At 39.5% G+C, this 22233-nt stretch overlaps 1 protein-coding gene across 24 annotated transcripts in view; it reads right to left on the bottom strand.

The window, feature by feature from the left end:
* The window catches only part of St18 (suppression of tumorigenicity 18), a 373710-nt gene that overhangs the window by 3114 nt on the left and 348363 nt on the right, over window positions 1–22233 (bottom strand). For all 24 annotated transcript variants that reach the window (NR_045188.1, NR_045189.1, XM_030253958.1 and 21 more), the window contains 8 exons: window positions 15626–15688; window positions 14886–14954; window positions 13644–13706; window positions 13456–13536; window positions 12035–12256; window positions 8832–8920; window positions 2355–2458; window positions 384–527 (listed from right to left, as the gene is read on the bottom strand). Coding sequence is in view for 22 of the 24 variants with exons in the window: in XM_030253958.1 (XP_030109818.1) it covers window positions 384–527; window positions 2355–2458; window positions 8832–8920; window positions 12035–12256; window positions 13456–13536; window positions 13644–13706; window positions 14886–14954; window positions 15626–15688 (835 nt within the window). In the remaining 2 variants the exon portion in view is untranslated. The remainder of the gene's footprint in view (window positions 1–383; window positions 528–2354; window positions 2459–8831; window positions 8921–12034; window positions 12257–13455; window positions 13537–13643; window positions 13707–14885; window positions 14955–15625; window positions 15689–22233) is intronic.

Raw genomic sequence — 22233 nt, 5'->3', positions numbered from 1 at the left:
ATGTTCCATGAAAAGAAGTTGAATATTACAATGAGATTATTGGGAGTGTTATAGTTCATGAGTTGAGTAGATGATGCTGAGGGATGTATAGAATCAACTGTTTGAAAACATATTTACAGTGAGTGAGCTCTGGCATCCAGCTTTCAAATAACTTTATAAGATAGCTTTAAGTAAACCTTCATCCTTAAAGAGTCCTGGCCTTTTGGAATGCCACTGGCCTTGAATTATCTGAATATGCATATCTACCGTGTTCTTAGATTGCGAAAGCATTAAGCATGAAAATGAATCAGGGGTAGGTGACTGTCAATAGTTCAGCCACAGGGTAATGGAACAAAGACATTGAGGTAGATGATGGGGTAGCAGAGCCTTGCTCTTGGTCTTACCATCTGTGGAAGTTGGATGTCAGCAAGGCTGGAGATGAGAGCCTGGCTAAGCCCTGCCAGCTCCTTCAGCAGACTCTCATTGCTCTGTTCTATAAGCTTGTTCTCCTCCTCTATGGTCTTCAAGTTGCTCTCCATAGATGTTATCTACAGCAGAGGTAATGACATAAGAAGCAGAGTTAGAGGCCTTTAAAAGGTCTCTGGGGGAAACCTGAAGCTAGATGTAAGTGCCAAGGGATGCCTCCATCCCAAACTGCAGCCCTGCCCTTGCATTCTAAGTGTTAGATACCTCCAGATTTATACTTTTAACAAGACTTTCCATGAATTGCAGGTCTCGCTTCTCTACATGGCTATATGGTGGCTATCTTATTGTCAATATGCCCCAGGGTAAATCGGCTATTTTCCCAATTCTTGCTCAGTAGCATGTCTCTTCTTTGCAGTGAATGACAACTTGAAATGTTGCCCATATTCAGGGTTTTTGCCCTTGTACTTCAAGTTCACTGAGAATTGCTTGCAAAATGTGCAGGATGAGGCCACTATCCACTTATGTTGTGGCCATGTGGACCCAGCCATTTGGTGTGATGCTATCACTTCTCACAGGTGACACTGTGTCAGCTTTGCTCTGTATAGTCTCTCCTTGGTCCTCATCAATTCACTACCAAATTTAGTTTTTTCCAGGTCATGGTAGAATGTACATCAAGGATAAATGAATTACTCTAAAGCCCAAACAATTCAGAGGCTCCTAATTCCATCAAAGTAAATGCTGAGGCCATCAATACCAAGTAAGTTTTTCTATGTAAACAGCCCGGTCTCATCTCTGGTACCCTTCTGTAATTTGCCCCATCTAGATATCTACCTCTAGACATATTCTTCTATTGCTTAAATCTCTACAATTTTCATGATTAGGAACCTATTCTGTCCAAAACGGTCTTCCCCATAAGAGCTGACCAGCTCCTTCATGTCTAAATCATTACTGACACATTTCTTTTTTTCTTGGGGCTTGATCATCCTGTTTAATATTAAATACCTCCTTCTTATGGCAGCAGATTACACACACACACACACACACACACACACACACATTACTGGTTGGCTTCCCCACTGAGATTAAGATCCACGAAGAAGAGGCTATGTGTTCTTTAGAAAAGGTTTCAAGAGCCTCATGCTTTCCAAATGGAAGTATCAAGTTCTTCCTTTGGATTTCTGTGGTATTCAGAAGACTGGATGAAGAAACTGATTCAGAGAAGTGGACCTGCTTAGGTGAGGACTGCAGAGGACAGTAGAAGCAGCTTATCCTTTAGGAGGGAAGGAAGGAGAGCAAAAGGGAGAAGCAGCATGAAGGATCCTCTCCCCTCTGCTTGGTCTCGTTTTTCCACTTCTAACTTCTTGCAATGCACTTATTTTTGCTGTTTGAGATGCTGCAAGACCCAGAGTCTTGCAGTGGACAGGCAAACAATTTACCACCAAGCTACTTCCTCAATGACAGAATTTGTGTTAGCATCTTAAAAATTCTGGATTGAGTGAACTTTTCTTTCCTGGTGGACTAGGTTTAAACATTCCTTGGAATTTTTGTATAAAATATTTGTATAAGATCTGCTTTTAGCATAAACATCATATAAAGAATTTAATGCTGTATTTGCATTTTAAATAAAACCAAGGACTCTTTGCCTTTTGACAAGTTCTCTATAAAGTTCCACACGCTCTACCGGAGTCTACATGGCCATCTGCTCTATTCGCTCATCAAGGGGGCTTCTATGCCAGCTAGGGATAGGAGGAGGAGTAACTCCTGCTGCTGCTGCTGAGTCAATAGCCACAGGCATGAGCCACTCATTCAAGATTTACAGTAAGTACCTGACAGAGAAACACATTGCTCTATGATATTAGCAATGTTTCAGATGCAAGACTCAGGAAGGTCAATGTTTTGTACCCACTAGAGACCATAATCATTTTTAGAAATAACTAGCGTTTTTTAACCTGGGTCTGAAGTTTCATCATATCTGCTTCAATTTTAAGGTTGGATTCATTCAGTTCCTTGATTTCTTCATCCAGATGCCTAATTTCTTCATCACCATCAATACCTGTGAAGAGTTAATAGTTCACATTGAAAACAGAAGACAAGGCCAGCGACAAGTTATTTTATGTTTCATTTTTTGTTTGTTTGGTTTTTGTTGTTGTTGTTGTTTTTTTTTTTTTTAACCCAAACTACATTAGGATTCTAATAAGGAAACTGTTTTGGAATTTAATGCTTTCTAAGAAAATGGAGTGAGAAAGAACCAGCTTTCAGGTGGGTCCACTGTGCTCCATAAGACCCAAGGAGCCCCCACTACAGCCCCTTTAGCATGTCCCATTGTACTCTTTGCATATGTGAAATTGCTATGCCCCTAAAATTAAAATAACTTGAAAGAAATTAAATGAACTGAAATGTTCAAATCCACACAACCTTTTGTATAGACACTGCAAAGACAGTGAGGTCACAGGGATTTCCAGCAATTAAATATCTGCTTAGTGAGGTGACCCTTAGGAGCCATGCCTAGAGGCATAGCTGGGGCCATGAGCAGATGATATGGAGGCCAAATTTCTCTGTGTGCGCTTGGCAGGCAGTACATGTAGTTTAGGAGACAGAATACTGTTTGATTGTTGCTCTTGCATTTGGTCACTGATTAATCTTTAGGCTTTAATTTCTGTAAAAATATGCATAGTATCTATGTGTGAGAATAACTGCAATCAAATGTAGACTGTGGAACAGCCTCCAGTGAACAGGTATTAGTTTTCATCATTGTTTTGTACAGTGAGTGTGAATACATTTTACACATTGAAAGTCTGGGAAAGGTAGAAGAGTGCCACAGCCTGGAGTGAAGTTAATCTTACCAGTCTGGAGAAATGGGTCTATACTAGTGCGTGATAACAGAGAGGAATGAGGACAATTTGCTTCATGTTGGTTCAAGAGCAATTTTATAGGGACATTTTCTATTATAATTTTACCAAGGCTGGGCAGTGGTGGCGCATGCCTTTAATCCCAGCACTTGGGAGGCAGAGGCAGGTGGATTTCTGAGTTCGAGGCCAGCCTGGTCTTCAAAGTGAGTTCTAGGACAGCCAGGGCTATACAGAGAAACCCTGTCTCAAAAACAAACAAACAAACAAACAAACAAAACAAAACAATTTTTAATTTTTTTTTTTTAACCAAGACTAAGCTACTGTAGTTTTCTGAGTGGAAAGTCCATAACCTCTTGTTATGGCTCAGGATATGATCAAAACTTAACTTCTGGTGTCATATTTAATGGCTGGAAGCAGGATCCTTAAGGAAGAGATTGGGATTAGATGGAGTTATGAGTAGGGTCCCTGGAATGGCACCAGTAACTCTTTATGAAGAGAGACTGGAACTAGCACATTTGTTCCACATGATACCCTCCACTATGCAGTCAGGCATCAGAGGAAGGCTCTCCCTGACCAGATACCCAGCAGATGATGGTGACATGTTCTTGGTCTTCTCATCCTCCAAAACCAGGAACCTAATAGACTTCTATTTTGTAAAATTTACCAATATCAAACATTCTTTATAACAACTGAAGATGAAGTATCTACTGAAGGTGAAGGTTCGTTCATGTTCTCTGTGACCCAGCAATTTCATTCCCAAGGGTATGCCCAAAACAGGAAGGTGCATACAACATGCAATCACAAGATATGCACAGCTGGACTTCACAAAAGCCTGATGCTGAAACAAGCCAGATAACTCCCCCACTCCCAGTCATGGTGTGGAGGATCCTTATAAAATACTTATTTTTAATTGTGTATGTGTGCATGCGTGTGCTCATACACACCTGCACAGACATACAAATGCATACATGTGACTATGGGTGCCTGTGGGGTCCAAAAGATGGGTATTAGATCTCCCTTGGAGCTAGAGTTACAGGTGGTTGTGAGCTGCTGAATGTGGTACTTGGAACTGAAGTCAGGTCCTGTGCATGACCAATAAGCATTCTACAGCCCTGAGCAATCACTTCAGCCTTTGGATAATTTGTAATAATATAATATGAAGCAAAATCCTGTAAGACCTGAACTTTTACACACAATGTCATAAAACAGGTGGCTATTTTGTAGGCACTGATGCTTTTTAAAAGTGGGTCATGCATATGCCAATGAGAAATAAAAATATGCAATAGATTGATTTCACACTGGATTCTGACACTCAATAAAAAAGAAGACAACCAAGATGTTCCTAGATCAATCTGAGTAGAAATCAACAGTCTGACATTGCTCCACAGCAGAGAATGGACAGGGACAAAGGCTCATATTAGTGTAACTGTGATGATTCCATGGGAAGAGATCCATGATACCTAGAGAATTCTGCTGAATTTCTAAGAATCACACATCTGTAGGGACAGCAGTCTTGTTTCAGGGAGATAACACATAGGAGCTAGGGAAAAAGGGATTCTTAGTGGCACGCATTTGAGTACTGTCAGCACCTGGCAGTTTTCTGACTTGACCAATTGAAAAGTCCCCTGGCTGTATTTCTCTGACACACTGTTTTTTCCTTTCTGTCTTTCTAGAATCTTATTTCAGGTATTTTTCTTTTTCAAATAATGGGTGACAAAAAGTATGAAGAGACAAAAAGTATGAAGAGTTTTGAAGTATTTTTGCACAAGCTGAGTATTGTAAGGCCCCTCACTGGAGCATATTCTCACTCTGACTTCAAAACTACAAAGTCAGGCAATGGAGAAATGGGCAAATGACATGAACAAGATGAGCATTCCAGAGGGAGAACAGAAAGTACATGGATGCAGGTAGGAGTGAAATGGGTGTTCCTAGCACTTAAGAAGGTACACTAGGAGAATGGGTTATGAGAACCTCATGGGACCTGGAATAGGATTCATGGAATGATTTTAAGGCAGAAAGTTGCTGTGACCACTTCTCCTTCTATCTACATTCTCCATCAACATCCCAGCCTGCCAGCCTGCCTGCCTTTTTCTTTCCTTCCTTCCTTCCTTCCTTCCTTCCTTCCTTCCTTCCTTCCTTCCTTCCTTCCTTCCTCCCTCCCTCCCTCCCTCCCTCCCTCCCTCCCTTCCTCTCTCCCTCCCTTCTTTCCTCCCTCTTTCTTTCATGAAGCACTAGAAATCAAATGTAGGGCCCTGTGCATGCAACACAAGTGCTACCCTGCTGAGCTGCATCTCCAAAAATCTGCCTGACCTTAAAAACACATCTGGATTTTTTTGTGGAGAAGGAACAGATGGTGAGACAGAGAAGAAGCTAGAAGATGCAAAATGATTATTCCTGGAGTTCTGGTTAGATGTCAGTTCCTGACCCATGACCATGTGATAAGAAGGGAAAGAGATGGATTCAAAATATAATGTGAAGGCAGAATTTGCTTGACTTATGATAGATTAGGAAACATGAGAAAGAAGGAGCTATGGTGAGTATTTTGTTGTAATAAGTGGTATAGTTATAATGAGATGCCTTCACAATGAGAAGGAACAGAGGCCGGAAGTTTGGAGTAGGATGGATGATTAAATGTTCAATTTTGGATATGCTATGGGATGCTTTTGAGAATTACTTTTAAGTGAGAGATTGGTAATGGGATTCAGTTGAGAATACTCACTGTTAATGAAGATGGCTGCTATAGTTTGGTTCTTCTCTGAAGTCCAAGGGCCTATGAGTTAAGGCTTAGTCTTTAGGGTAGTACTCAGAGGAGGTTGTGTGGATGTTAAGAGGTTAGGCCCTGTGGCTGGGCTTTAGGTATTTAGAGGGCATGCCTTTAAAGGGGTTATGAAACGCTGGCCACCTCTTTCCTGGCTTCATGGTTATAAGGCAAGTGGCTTTGCTCTGGCACATTTTGTTACCATGATATGCTACCTCATCAGTGGCCATGACTGGGACCTCCAAAGTCGTGAGCCCACCCAAATCTCAGTTCTTTCAACTTCAAGATTTCTGACCATTTAAAATCACATTGGAAAGCTGACTAACAAGAACAAAGTTACTTAATCAATGGTGTGTGATCTGGCAGATTCTTAATAACAAATGGTGCCTTAAGCTTACTGGAAAGTAGAGAAGGTTATTGGGGTAAGAAACATGATTCAGCAGGTATTAAGTGCTTCTTGAGCAAGGTAGACAACCTGAGTTTGATTCCTAGAGTCTATATAAAAATTGAGGTGTCACAGCACCCAGTGATAATACCAGTATTCCATGGAGAGGTGGAGAGGCTGAGACAACTAGCTTGAAGTATGCAGTACAGTAGCAGTAACAAGAGGGGAGAACTGACTAATAAACTGTCCATAATTTTGAAAGAGAGTAGGGAGGTGTATGTGAAGGGCTTCAAGGGAGGAAAGTGAAGGGAGGCGTATGTACACATATATACACAACTGATAAATCAACTATTCCTACAGGATCTGCTATGCAGCTGGCTCTCTATAATTCTCATCAAATTAATAAATAAAGGGGATAATATATTATCAATTCTGATATCTAGGAGGTATCTTAGCAACAGTGTTGAATTTGGTCAGTATCTTTGAACTATTTTCAGTAAGAACATTACCTATCTACTTCCACAGAGGCATTGAACCTCTGCACACAAAGCCAGAAGAAACTTCTCTTCTCCAGTGGACCTCATTCCCACAGAGTGATGCTGAGAAGAGGACTCACATCTTTAATTTTACTTTGAACTACCAAGCAGTAATTCATATGCTTTATGAGACAATCACTCCCTCCCTCATTCTATAGATGGGAAACTAAATCTCAGAGCTGAGATTCACACATGAGTTCTCTGCCTCCAGGACAACATTTCAGGGTCTTACTCAGTCCTCTGCTATCTGTGATGTGCCTTCCTTACACTCAACTTTAGGTGGAATATACTCAAGAGAAATGTCCAGAAATAGATCCTGAGTTCTGAAAACTTGGATTTATAGTAAGTTGTATTTGTTCTATTTTATTATTATTTGTTGCTAATCTCTTACCGTGCCTAATTTATAAATTAAACAGAGGTGTGTATATAGGGCTAATATTATCTGTTGTTTAGAATCCTCTGGAGGCTTAGAAGTTGGTGGGGACTTTGTAATGTCACTTCTACTCACAGATGGATGATGTGTTTTTGGAAACATAATAAGATTCATATCCATGGTGCTCCTTTAAGTTCATTTGGTAGAATGTTGGACTAGCTCGGTATTGCTATGGATCAATGAAAATTTACAAATATCCTATTATATTGTATTCAGTGAGGTTTGCACACTTTACCCCATATTTATGCAAAGGTGATATATAGACAAAAACACATTAAAGTGTCCAAATTTCACTGATGCAGAGGTACTGGAGGAGTGAGATACTTCTAAGAAATAGCCTGAGTTCCAGGCAAAACTATCTGCTTAACATCTGGGAACTAGAAATGGTAGAGTAGTTGGTTTGTCTCTAATATCTAGTGACAACTGAAGGTCTTAGCAGTGGGCAGCCTGGGAGTGGAGAAGCACCTAAAGGATGCTGTAGGTAATGCAGATGAAGGTCTTCCTAAGTAGGAAGTGAGAGGAATCTCGAGAGAGCTCTTCTTTCCTTGACATCACATATCTCTGACTTAAAAGCCCATATTTGCATTAAATAAGCAAAAAGACTTTCAGAAAAGAAATGAGAGAACAATTAAAGGTCCCCAGCTTGAGCACAGCATGAGAGTGCACACTTAACATGCAAGAGGCCTGAGCTTCCCTCCCCTGCAGAAAAAAATGAAAAGACAATGGTTCTGGTTCAGCTCTAATCATGTACCAAAGACATCGGGTATAATTCTGAAGCCCAGCACTGCTTTGCCATGGTGTGTTTGACGCTTTAGGAAGATCTTTGAGGGGAAAGAAGTAGGCCTGAGAGAACCTGAGAGAATGCTGAAAGAAACATTTGAAAACTACTCAAGGACAAAACCAACAATGGGAGCCTCCTAGAGAACTCAGAACTAATACATCCTAACACTGACAGGGAACTGACACTAAGGACTCGGTAAAGAAACAGAGATATGGATTCAGATACTAGGGCACCTAGAGTCACCATAAAACATTTGTTTTTAAACAGGAAACAATTAAATGTTCAAATACAGATGCCAGAAATTGTGTTTATTGAAAATATATGGCTAATATACACTGGGAACACATATGCATGTACACATGTGTACACATAAACACACTGGCATGCACATGCACACATATGTACATGCAGGTACACACACCCTTGGGAGAAAAATTGTCACTGAAAAGATTGAAGGACACAATTGGTGTGTCTCTCCACTTATCCATGTGTCATTCCATATCTTTTCTGCAGAAAAGCCTTATTAAATAGTAGAGGAGGCATGGAGAAAATGTTTCTGAGATAGATTATGGTTTGGCTTAAAGCTGAGGAACCCCTTCCCCCCTTTTTTGCACACTGAAAGTATGATTTAATACAGTGCATGTGGTATTTAGTGCCTAGACCTTGACTGAGATGGTGACTTACCCCCAGTTGCTTTGAGCTTGATAGTCATTAGTTCCTCAGAGACCTTGACTTTTTTGATAGCTTGTGCATTAAGAGGGCATCCAGATAAGCTGTAAGAAGAGGATTTATACCCATGTGTGAAATGGATGCCATTTCTCATTAAACGATATTTTTTTTGCTACTTGCTCTTGATAGTTTTGACCCATAATCTCATTATAGAAAGGAACCAATAGACATATATTAAATAAAATCTAGATGTCCTAAAGTAATGTAAAGCATTTTTCCTTTTCCTCTTAAATCAAAGTACAGGTTGTCATTGCTGACACAACTGGTTTCATTCACTTGCCAGAACACTGGTCTTGTATACTCATGAATGTGTGGTCAGTGGTACAAACTTTATTTGCTGTATATACAAAACTGCCCACCAAGATAATGAGCAAGGACTGTTGTTATCTGGCTAACGTCCATGAAAAACATGACAGATCCTAGTTCTTCCTGTTTTCATGCAAAGTACACTCTGATCTTTATAGAGTGACTCAATTTTAATAGTAGTCAGCAACAAACCCCTCTCGCTATAGAAGATTCAGTCTGCTTGTGGAAAGTTTCTAATTTTTTCTTCAACTGTTCAAATATTATTTTTCATTTTAAAAATCTCTACACTGAAATGAGAATAAAGGCAGTTGTGTGTGGCAGGTGCAGCCAGGGCAAGGAGATCTATTATCTGATCTGGTGCACATGACCCTGCCCATTGAATCACTGCTCTCTTCTGCAGGTTTCTTTCCTTTAATGTCACTTGTTTTATTTAAATAGCACCATTGTGATAATGACAACCATGAACAAAACATGTTTTCCATTGTTTATTAACAAATAAATTTCTTGTTCTAAGCAGTCATTAATTCTTTTATGGTTTTGTTGTATCTTTGTAGAAACCATTTTTAGATTAAAACAAAAATGAGAATAATCAACCATTTAAAGTATTTTTCCCCACAGAATGTGGTTTCAATTTGTCTATAAAACAATCATTTCAACCTGAAGTTCAAGATGCTATGCCAATCGGAAGAAAGGTTTTCTGGAATAAAATCCTTAATAAATGTGAGCCATTTCATGCTTAATAGAATATTAATGTTAAACAATTTCCATATTCTTAAAGTACAGAAACTAACATAAAACTTTAATTGTCATATATAATAGGTAACATTATAAAATGTTATATGGTTTGATCACCTTGGATAAGTGATAAATTATTTATGAAGGAAAAGACAATAAGAAGCACAACATGAGGTCAAACCCCCTTAGGAGTCTTGTTCTGACATTCATGGCCTACATAAAATTCAAGAAGACTAGGTCCTCCTCTTTAGAGTGTGTATGAGTTTGTCTTCTTTTATTGTTACATGCTGTGGTCTTAGAAAATGGTTGTGAAGGGGATATATAATTGGTAAAGGGAAATGTTGAAGGTGTCTACTTTTAACATAATGAACAGTATCATTTCATTTGAAACACCACATCTTTTCCCTTCCAACATCTGTTTTGCAATTTACAGTACATCTCTGGTAGACACTGTTGTAAAAATGCTAAGGAACCATTAGCTATCATCACACAGCTTCGAAGCATTATGTGCTGACATGAAAATGAGGCTTTGGAAGGTAGAGGTTGGTGAGTGGATCCTTGGAGCCCACTAGCCCATTAGCTTAGAATACTTATTGAAGTTTCAGGCCAGTGAAAGATCCTCTCTAAAACAAAAGATGGACAGTCCAGAGGAAAGACAACTGAGGTTGTCCTCTGACCTCTACACATGTGTGCAGATCATAGGTTACTCTCAGGTATCTTTCCTCAGGCCTTCACAGACATGCACACACATGTCTGTATTACCCTATCCCTATCTCCCATGATAGAAGTCCTTTTTGGGACTGAAGGTGAAGCTTGGCAGGCCTGGGAGCAGGCCTATGGAGTGTGGACTCCATTGCAGAAAAACAAACAAAACTAATCTAAAACATAAGTCTTATATCATTTCCATAAAATCAGCAATTCAGTTAAGGTATATCAAAGCAGAGGTGAGCTGTGTCTTCATTTCTTCCCATACTAGATTACGTATATTCAGGGTAGTGTTTGCCTTTTTAAAAACAAAATGGCAGGTGACTCAACTTAGGCACATTTGGTTTGTGACTGCTGCTCCTAGATAGGACATCATGATCCAAACTTATTAAAACAAGGTATGCCACAGTAGACATGGTCTTGCGCTGAAAGCCATCAAAGCAAGTCACTTGGAAACAAAATTGCCTAAGCAAGTTTCACTGACCATTTCCAAACAAGCAATCCCTGGAAAGATAATTTTCTGGTATCAATGTTAAGGGCTTCCTTTGACCTCCTCATAGAAAATTCAAATTTCTCCATATGCCAGTTTTACTGGCACCTTGAAAGCAACCAATTCCTCTAGAGATTAATTTCTGGTAAAACTGTTTCTATCCCTTTCGAACTGAATAAGCTTCAAAATGTTTCAACTTTGCTTAGTTTGTATACTGAGCATAAAGGAATCAAAGTTTCCCGAAGACTGTAAGAAGTAGCCTAAAAGACTAGAAGGGGGTGGGCCACTCATTGACTAGAGAAATATATCAGGAATTTTCTAGCTTTTTTTTTCTTTAGGTGGAATATGAGCCACAGAGATGGACTAAGATCATCCTTGTGCAACAGAGGATTCCCCTGAGAGTTAGGGGTTCAGCGATGAGGGAGTGACACGATTGTAAAGCTCCAAGTCCATGTGCCCCACGAGCACCTACACATGTTCCAGGCTGCTGTGGGTGAATCACATCTTCCCAGAAGCAGAACATTGCTGCAGTGGCCTGCAACTGAGTTGATGCAAGAGAGGCAGGAAGACAGACATACATGAGTGAAAGCTCACCACTGCCTGATGTAGCAGAGTGGAGAGCAACACTTGGAACTGGAGGGAAGCATTAAAAGACTGAGCCACTTAAAAACAGCAACATAAGCAATATTTTAGAATTTAAGAAACAAATGGAGTTTCTAAAACACTTGAAATCTGTGCAGTGAATTTTCAGAAACAGAGAAAATGCAGTTTTTATTCTTCAGACTAGTAAAATATCTACTTAGCAAGACTTGGTGCTATAAGTGTTATAAATAATGATACGCTGAGAGTTTTGACCTTGCCCCCAAATAACTCATATCACACACAATCACAACAACAACAGAAAGACAGAAAACAAGCTTACCTTCTGTGGGTGACAAAAACGTTGTTTACATGACCCAGACCATTGCATCCTGGCAGAGGACAGTGAGGAAGCTCTTGCTTGTTCAGTTTCCAGGAGAGAGGTGCCCCATTGAGGGGATTCTCTTTCTGTCTTTTGGCAGCCAGAGGACAGCCAGAAGCTGTGCGGTGTGATGTGTATTTACCTGATATGTGGCCTTGGCCGTCACACCCTATTACAGGGCATCTACAGAAACACAGTAGAGCTATGATCAAGAAGTAAAAGCTCTAAAATATAGAGAAGCAATCAACAGCAGAGAGTTTAAAGGTCACCACCACATGGTCGCTAATTCAGTGTCAACTTGACACAGGCTAGAGTCATTAGAGAGGAGAGAACCTCACCTGAGAAAGGCTGTGGGTAAGCCTGTATAACATTTTTTAAATTATCGATTGATGTGGGAGGGCCCAGCCCAATGTAGGTAGGACCACTCTGGGCTGGTAGTATTGAGTTCTATAAGAATCCACAGAGAGCAAGCTAGTAAGCAGCATCCAGCCATGGCATCAGCTCCTGCCTCTAGGTTTCTGCCCTGTTTCAGTTCCTGTCCTGACTTCTTTCAATGACTGACCATGATCTGAAAGTGTAAGCTCAATAAACCTTTTTCTCCCTAACTTGCTTTTGGTCTTGGTGTATCACTGTAGCAACAGAAACCCAAAGACATATCACAAGTAAAGAAACAGCTTTGTGTTGGTAAGAGCTGGCAGACTGTAAGCTGAGAAATTTTCACGCATCACCTCTTAATGTTCACTGAAAACACTTTGGTAGAGAATGTTATTCCATTTGCAGGCAGAGAAAAATGAGATTTCTGTAAGAGCTATCCAGTTATCAAGAGATGTAGCCAAACTCTTACCCACTCTTTTTTCTTTTCTATTTTTAAAATTGAAAATCGATTTAAAATATAAAGTATTTTGATCGGTTATCATTTTCCCTCCTCCCAGTCCTCCCAGATCCTCCCCACTATCCTATTCACACAAACTCACACTCCTTCTCTCACTTATTAAAATACAAACAGGCACAAAATAATAATAAAATAAAATAGATAAAAATAAAATAAACTAGAATTGGAAAAGCAATCAAAATTAAAAAAGCTAAAAAAATATAGACACAGAGAAATACCATAATAAAACAACTTCCACATGTTGTTTTCCTTTAAATCAGATGAAGAAGGAATAAATTTCTCTCACTTCTGCACTATTAAAGAAGTGTAGACATGCAATTATAAGTGAGAAAAATATTCTTGAACTTCTGAACAGTTTGAGTCTTTAGCCAGAAATCCTGACTCTTAATGATTTTTCTCCTCCAGGACTCAATGTGTATTCAGTGGCATCCAAAGGCTCCTCCATGTTAGACAACAAGATACAGCCCACCCAGTTCTTCGTGGTACTTACCTAAGTTCAGAGTCTTCTTTTTCTTCTTTTGTTGGGGTCATTTTGATGCCACCTTTCCTTGCACGAGGGCAACCAGACAAGCTAAAAAGAAAAACCAAGAATGGTGCAAGACCCTGTGATTATGAGATTATGACTGGGTATCACTGCCAACATATTACTTCTCATTTGAGAAATGGGGCTAGTCTTACCTTCGGTGGGAGGCATAGTTTCCAGTCACATGACCAGAACCATCACAACCTGGGGTTGGACACCTAGAAAACACAAGAAAACAGTTGTCATTGGAGTTACATGTGGTCATGAGCTGCCTCACATGGGTGCTAGGACTTGAACCTGGGTCCTCTGCAGGAACAATAGAAACTCATAGTCACTGAGCCGTCTCTCAAGCTCTTTATTAGTATTTTCTTTTAGTGCTTTAGAAGCTTATACATCTTCTATCTGACACACACATATGTTTATATGGTTTCTATTATGGCAAGAAGTATTTTTTTAGGAATTTTTTTCTTGAGTATCTAAACAAGAGATTAATGAAAGATTTTTTTCTTGAATGGATAGAACAGATAAATTATTTGTTAGGTGGTGGCATGAAACAATTATTGACATTGCAGCAGGCCTTCTCAACCTGCCTGCTTCCAGTGTCTTTATGATTTTTTTTTTAACATGTGAAGTGATAGCTGTGGAAAAGATTAGAATGAGGATGATATTATGTTGTACCTTACATTTCAATCCATTAATTACCAACCCAAAAACATCTTTATATTTCAATCTATGAAAATGGCAATCAACATTCAAGACTGTACCTTGACATAATAAATTGTACTTTTACATTGGAAAATAAAAAAAATATTTGCATATTTCCAAATTCTCATTATTTCTGGATTAAAAATATCAGATTTTATATTATTTATTATTAAGCCTATAAGATGTACTATAATGTCAAATTACTGCATATTTACTATAAATATATTTATATAAAACATCAAATGTCAGGAAAATAAAAACATTAAAAAAATTAAAAATCAATAACAAAGTAGAACTGAGCCGGAATGATGTTTAATAAAAGTGAAAGGGAGGTGGAAAATTTTAAATTCTCATGATTTCTTAAAACTGATGGTGAATGTTTGCTACTCCTTCATCAGTCTGGTTTAGTAAATAAGTTCTGATATTAACAGTAAAAAGAATGTGTTTTTATGCCATTTGTTACAAATCACTATAAAACATAAGCACCATGGCCTTTCTTGCAATCCCCAGCAAGTCAGTCTGGGTAAGGTGCATGGGCTCAGCGTCAGCCATCTCAATGCTCTGACACATGGTTTTTCTGCTACTCAGTCAGGGACAATTTTATTTCTCTTCAGAAGGCAACATGGGCACTGAACAAAGAGGGCTCCATCAGGGTGAAGAGGGGCACAGAGGTCATGCCTCCTAGCACTTACTTAAGCTCTTGAGAGTTGGCAGCCATGAGAGACTTCAGAGTCTTATCTGCTAGAGGACATCCAGAGACACTACAGAGGAAAGAGGAAGAAAAGTACAGCACTGATGTGTACTGTGTGCCCTAAATTTGTGATATACATTAAGTTATGGGTGACCAGGAACTGAAAAGAATTAACTGGGACTGAATCTGGTTTTAGTATTAATGAACATGGCCTTAAGGTGGTTTCAATTATTTGTTGTACACTAGATTTGCTATTTATCAAATGAAGGACTTTAATCTAATGAGAACTCAAGTGATCAGCAGTGGCCATCCATCCATTCTGACTGCCACACCAGCCACAGTGCAGAATCCACTTTAAGCCACTGTCTACAGGAAAGGAGATGCTACCTACCATCAGGAAAACAACAGAGATCCTTTCATTGTTCAGTCTCACAACACGTTTATTTGTTCAGAAATACCACCTCCATAGTGAGAGGCCCACGTGCTTTCTTTGTTTAATGCTAGGTGGGCTATAGCCTGACATGAACCATGAGTTGGTCTGTAACCAGGACCAGAATATTCTTTGAACCGAGAATCATTATTTCCATGCACCATATCTAAATCTCTGAAAAATAAAATAACCTCCATCTCTAACTCACTCATAATTTCCTAATATAGACAGCAGTTTGCGGTTGCTAGAATAAGCAAGATGCAACAGACCAAGATGATGAAACCCTGAACAGAAACAAGGGCATTCAATACCTGCGGTGAGATGCATAGTTGCCTGTGACATGGCCGCTTCCATCACATCCTGGTGTTGGACAGCTGTGGCAGCAGAAAAAGACATCATGAATGTCAAGTGCATTTCACAGATTATTTTCTTCCAGACAAATTACAAAGAATTTTCTCCTTTCAAAACTGTACTGTCTAGGAGATGCAGAAGCTAAAGCATTAAGAATTTAGAGGTTTCAGGAGAGGGGAGAGGAGAGGAGAGGGGAGTGGAGGGGAGGGGAGGGGAGGAGAGGAGAGGATGCTGGGGTCAATGTCAGGGATGGACACTGCACTGTTAGGCAGGAAGGGCTTGGTCAAGGCTGTTAAAATGCAGTGAGCAGGAAAAGTAGGGGCAGAGATGCCCAAGGCCACTAAGAAGCTCCTGGGTGATCAGGTCTTCCTCAGCAGCACAGTTTGGTGAATATTCCATAAGAATGGAGAATGTATATTCCAGTCTTATTGAATGACACACATTAAACACATCAACCAGATCAAGTCCATGAACCAAGTGTTTGGTCTACCTGTATCCTGACCCTCTTCCTGTCAGGTGCAGATGGAGCTGAGGATATCTCCTAGCGCATTTACAAATGCATTCTTCGCTGCTGTCAGCTGCATTCATGTGTGGCACTGTTATGTGTGGCTATAGGACTGACCCTGTGTTTACTGCCCATCTTTATCTCTGGCCATTTCCCTTGTTCTAGAGCTTGCTCGGTCCAGAACTGACAAAGACACACCATCCCAGATTTGATTAGTGTGAGCATGTCTGTCTTCATCTTTTTCCTTAACTATCTGTGTTTTTAAGATTTAAATGGGGTTTTAATAAATACCATAGAGTTGTAAAAAAAAAAAAAAGAATTTAGAGATTTAAAAGGAAATTTATAGGGAGAAAAAAAAGTAAGCATAGCATGTCCAGCCACTTCCTCAGTTTTTTCTCTTTTCAATGTTTTGTCCAGATTTCCAACTCAAACAATGTAGGAAGAGATGCTAGCATGTGATCATAGCGGTTTGTGAGTCAACACTCAACGCTGTTCTATTCTTTGAAAAGATAAATTTATGTTTTCATAACTCAAAAAATATGAGAACAAAAATCCTGACACCAGCTATATGATACATTATAGAAAGGAATCATTCTATAGGTTCTTAAAACTACCTAGTAACTCCGACATTTTAGAAACTACAAAGAAGAAAATCTTTGACTGAAATGTAAATTGTTATTTACATGGGAAAATTACTGCTGAGAGAGAAATAGGCAAGAGATTTAGGTACTAAAACTCTTGAGCAGTTTCGCTCAAAGCTGTAACAACACAGCAATCCCTAATTTACAGCTAGCCCAAAAACAGATTCTAGGATGTCTGTCAAAGGTGGCTCACTGTGATCTGTGTCTCTTCACATTTCCCAGAAAGTTCTGTCTTAGACTTCGATATTATTTTAAAAACGTCACAAGAAGTTTGTTATCCTCAAGAGGTACCTTTCCAATTAGAGAATCCTTGGTCTTCCAAACACCTAAATCTTTAGATGCTGTTGACATTGCTCATTTGGAGTGTACAGATGGACTGCACCCAGACATGCTCTATGTGGTCGTGTTAAGGATCTGAGAGAAAGGCAGCTCTATCATACAGGCATTGGGTTTTCACTGACATCCTGCCCAGAGCAAAGTCCTTTCTGTTCCTACGTATTAAATTCAGAATGAGGATTTTTAAAAGAAACTTTGGGGATTAACATTATGATCCTATCCTTCTCTAAGTAGCTTCCCCTTTAGGCACTTATCAAATGTTTTAGGTAAAGAAGATATGAATATTCAGGGTCTCAGAGGGATGCTGGTTTTCAGGGACTGATCTAAATTGGAGCCACTTAATTCTTCTCTCTCTGATTCAGGATGGGATATAAGAATGTATAGACAATAAAATATCTCAAAAAAGTAATGGAGATTATATTCAGGCTGAGTTATCTTCTTGGTAAACATTTACCCATTAAATACAGAAAAAAAAATCTCTGAACATTGTTTAACTGGAAAGTGAAGGGCTGTCAAGTGCTTGGGAATTTGCATGCCCAAATGGTGTTTGAAAAGTAGTGTTTCAGGAGAATTTAGGGAAACAACACTCTTCACAATAGTCACAAATAATATAAAATACCTGTGTGTGACTCTAACTAAGAAGTGAAAGATCTGTATGATAAGAACTTCAAGTCTCTGAAGAAAGAAATCAAAGAAGATCTCAGAAGATGGAAAGATCTCCCATGCTCATGGATTAGCAGGATCAATATAGTAAAAATGGCTATCTTGCCAAGAGCAATCTACAGATTCAATGCAATCCCCATCAAAGTTCCAAATCAATTCTTCACCGAGTTAGAAAGGGCAATTTGCAAATTCATCTGGAATAACAAAAAACCTAGGATAGGAAAAACTATTCTCAACAATAAAAAAATCTCTGATAGAATTACCATGCCTGACCTCAAGCTGTACTACAGAGCAATTGTGATAAAAACTGCATGGTACTGGTACAGCAACAGACAGGTAGACCAATGGAATAGAACTGAAGACCATGAAATGAACCCACACACCTATGGTCACTTGATCTTTGACAAGGGAGCTAAAACCATCCAGTGGGGGGAAAAACCCCAGCATTTTCAACAATTGGTGCTGGTACAACTGGCAGTTATCATGTAGAAGAATGTGAATTGATCCATTCTTATCACCTTGTACAAAGCTCAAGTCTAAGTGGATCAAGGAACTCCACATAAAACCAGAGACACTGAAACTTATAGAGGAGAAAGTGGGGAAAAGCCTGGAAGATATGGGCACAGGGGAAAATTTCCTGAACAGAACAGCAATGGCTTGTGCTGTAAGATGGAGAATCGACAAATAGGACCTCATAAAATTGCAAAGCTTCTGTAAGGCAAAAGACACTGTCAATAAAACAAAAAAGCCACCAACATATTGGGAAAGGATCTTTACCAATCCTAAATCAGATAGGGGACTAATATCCAATATATATAAAGAACTCAAGAAGGTGGACTCCAGAAAATCAAATAACCCTATTAAAAAGTGGGGTACAGAGCTAAAAAAAAGAATTCTCAGATGAGGAATACCGAATGGCTGAGAAGCACTTGAAAAAATGTTCAACATCCTTAATCATCAGGGAAATGCAAATCAAAACAACCTTGAGATTTCACCTCACACCGGTCAGAATGGCTAAGATTAAAAATTCAAGTGACAGCAGATGCTGGCGAGGATGTGGAGAAAGAGTAACACTCCTCCACTGTTGGTGGGATAGCAAGCTTGTACAACCACTCTGGAAATCAGTCTAGCGGTTCCTCAGAAAATTGGACATAGTACTACCATAAGATCCAGCAATTCCTCTCCTGGGTATATACCCAGAAGATGTTCCAACTTGTAATAAAGACACATGATCCACTATGTTCATAGCAGCCTTATTTATAATAGCCAGAAGCTGGATAGAACCCAGATGTCCCTCAACAGAAGAATGGATACAGAAAATGTGGTATATTTACACAATAGAATATTACTCAGCAATTAAAAACAATGAATTCATGAAATTCTTAGGCAAATGGTTATATCTGGAGGAGATCATCCTGAGTGAGGTAACCCAATCACAAAAGAACTCACATGATATGTACTCACTGATAAGCGGATATTAGCCCAGAAACTTAGAATATCCAAGATACAATTTTCGAAACACATGAAACTCAAGAAGAAGGAAGACCAAAGTGTGGATACTTCGCTCCTTCTTAGAATGGGGAACAAAATACCCATGGAAGGAGTTACAGAGACACAGTTGGGAGCTGAGATGGAAGGAAGGACCATCCAGAGACTGCCCCACCCGGGGATCCATCCCATATGCAACCAACAAACCCAGCCACCATTGCGTATGCCAGAAAGATTTTGCTAACAGGATCCTGATATAGTTCTCTCTGGTGAGGCTATGACAGTGACTGGCAAATACACAAGTGGATGCTCACAGTCATCTATTGGATGGAACACAGGACCTCTAATGAAGGAGCTAGAGAAAGTACCCAAAGAGCTAAAGAAGTTTGCAACTCTATAGGAGGAACAACAATATGAACTAACCAGTACCCCCCCCCCCCCCAAGAGCTTGTGTCTCTAGCTGTATATGTAGCAGAGCATGACCTAGTCGGCCATCAATGGGAGGAGAGGACCTTGGTCTTGAAAAGATCATATACCCAGTACAGGGGAATGCCAGGGCCAGGAAGCAGGAGTGGGTGGGTTGGGAGCGGGGTTGGGGGAAGGTCTTTGGGGATAGTATTTGAAATGTAAATGAAGAAAATATCTATTAAAAAAGAAAAGTACTGTTTTGATATTTTTCCCTTCTATTTTCAACTATGCTCATTAAGACTGCCAAAAGATTCAATAAGTTATACTGATTTTAAACCAATTATCTGTAAATTACCATTGAATATAGTATAAACATAAAAATTTGATTAGATGAAAAATTAAACCTTTGTGGTATGAAAAGGCCAAAAGAATAAATAATTAGTGGCAATATTATTTCTGACAGGATAATGGTGGTCTTAATTGAATTCCTGATAGGTCTGATATCAGGTAAATATTCAAATCTATAGTGAAAAATATTATGTAATATTACATAATATCAGTTGAGTGATATATTCTTGGGGGAATTTCTGATAAAAATAACAAAGTTAAAAGGAAGAAACTAGCTAATTTCTCTTGGTAAGTGATGTTCAAATCTATTCAAGGCAGAAGAGAGTTGATAAAGTTTAAAATGTTCTTTTGACCAGTTTTGGATAAACTATCATGTGCCAGGATTATCTCTTAAAAAGAAAAATTGAGATATAATGAAGATAGGACAGAAATCAGCACACTAACATAGACACATATAAATCTGAGACTCCCATACAAATGATGACCATGGGACCTGGGAGGCCTGTTAACTTCCAGGGAATTCACAATAGATTGAAAAACATGGTAAAGGGTCTTGGGAGCCTTCTTTTGTATATTTATGTTCATATTTAGGAGTGGTGTTCATTACCACTCCTTTTTTTCTGGCACAGGATGGTCAATCGTCATTCACACAGCACATAATTTGTAATGGTTTCTGCAATTTCTAAAAACCCACCCTGAAAAGCTAGATTTTTGCCATTTTGGAATGCATTTTTAAAAATTACATGGAAAAGAACTTTTAAAAAGCTGATACAGAAGTTCAAATAGCAGATCCAAGTGAGAACAATTGCTTGGCTCTCATAAGTGGCCTGCTAGAAAGAAAATGTTCTGAGAAGTTTGAGTTCTGGTGTATTTGGTACCCTTCATCACGTTGTGTAGACCAGTAAAACCCAGGTGAAGCTTGAACTTCGTAACTAACTGTTCATGCTTGACTACAGAATCTGCAAGGAGTGCCAAAGTGTAAGCTTCTTTAAAAGCTAGTTGCAGACAGGACCCAACATTACTCTCTTCTGAGAGGCTTCATCCATTAGCTGATGGAGAAAGATGTAGAGACCCACAGGCCGATATTAGGCAGAGCTCAGGGGGTCTTATAGAAGATTCAGGGATAGGATCGAGGGAGCCAGAGTGGTCAAGGACACCACAAGAAGACCTACAACTATCCTGAGCCCATGGGGGCTCAAAGATCGTGCATGTACTAGGCCTCCTATACATATGGAGGAGATGTGTAGCTTGGTCTTCATGTGGGCTCCCTAACAACTGGAGCTGGAGCTGTCTCTGACTTGGCCTTTGAATCCCTTTCCCCTAGCTGGGGGAACTTCTCTGGCTTTAATGGAAGAAGATATGCTTAGTCCTGATGTGACTTGTGCCCAGGGTTAGTTTGGTACCTGGAGGGAGGATTCCATTCTTTAAGAAGAGGGGAGTTGGGAATGGAAGAAAGGGTGGAGGTGGAACTAGGAGGAGAGGAGGCAAGTGGAGCTGCAATGTGGATGTAAAGTAAATAAAGAAGAAAAGGCTAATTGCATGTCAGATCGCAAACCGGTCCTCTCCAAGCAATGATCTACGCATATCTATTTTGTACAAGGCCCATACTTACTACTGTCCATAATTTGAAATATGCACTGTATCACAGGCTACTGTGCATGTAGCTTGAGTATCTAAGAAGTATACAGTACATATTATGAAATAATTATTTGGCCAGGTAGACCACAAAATGAAGAAATAAGAGTATTCATGCCGGCTGGAACTCATTATCAGGGAAGTGGGCAGGCAATAGAGATCAGAAAGGAAGCAATTATATATACTGGTAAGTTGGTGATACTGTTGCATCCTGGTGAAGAAAGGTTCCTGAAACCAGCGCTTGGGGTGAGAGACCACAGTGGATAAAGGGCCTTTCTGGCAAGTGATGATGGAGGGGATAACTAAGAGACAAGAATATTGATTTGGCTGGTTTTTCCATGTCAACTTGATACAAGCTGGAGTAATCACAGAGAAAGGAGCTTCAGTTGAGGAAATGCCTCCATGAGAACCAGCTGTAGGGCATTTTCTCAATTAGTGATCAAGGTGGGAGGGCCTATTGTGGGTGATGCCATCCCTGGGCTGGTAGTCTTGGATTCTATAAGAAGGTAAGCTGAACAAGGCAGAGGAAGCAAGCCAGTAAGTA

Source organism: Mus musculus, chromosome 1 (genome assembly GCF_000001635.26).
Source record: "Mus musculus strain C57BL/6J chromosome 1, GRCm38.p6 C57BL/6J".
NCBI classification, from domain to species: domain Eukaryota; kingdom Metazoa; phylum Chordata; class Mammalia; order Rodentia; family Muridae; genus Mus; species Mus musculus.
The sequence above is the reverse complement of the archived record's forward strand: the minus strand, read 5'-3'. Positions and strand labels throughout refer to the sequence as shown.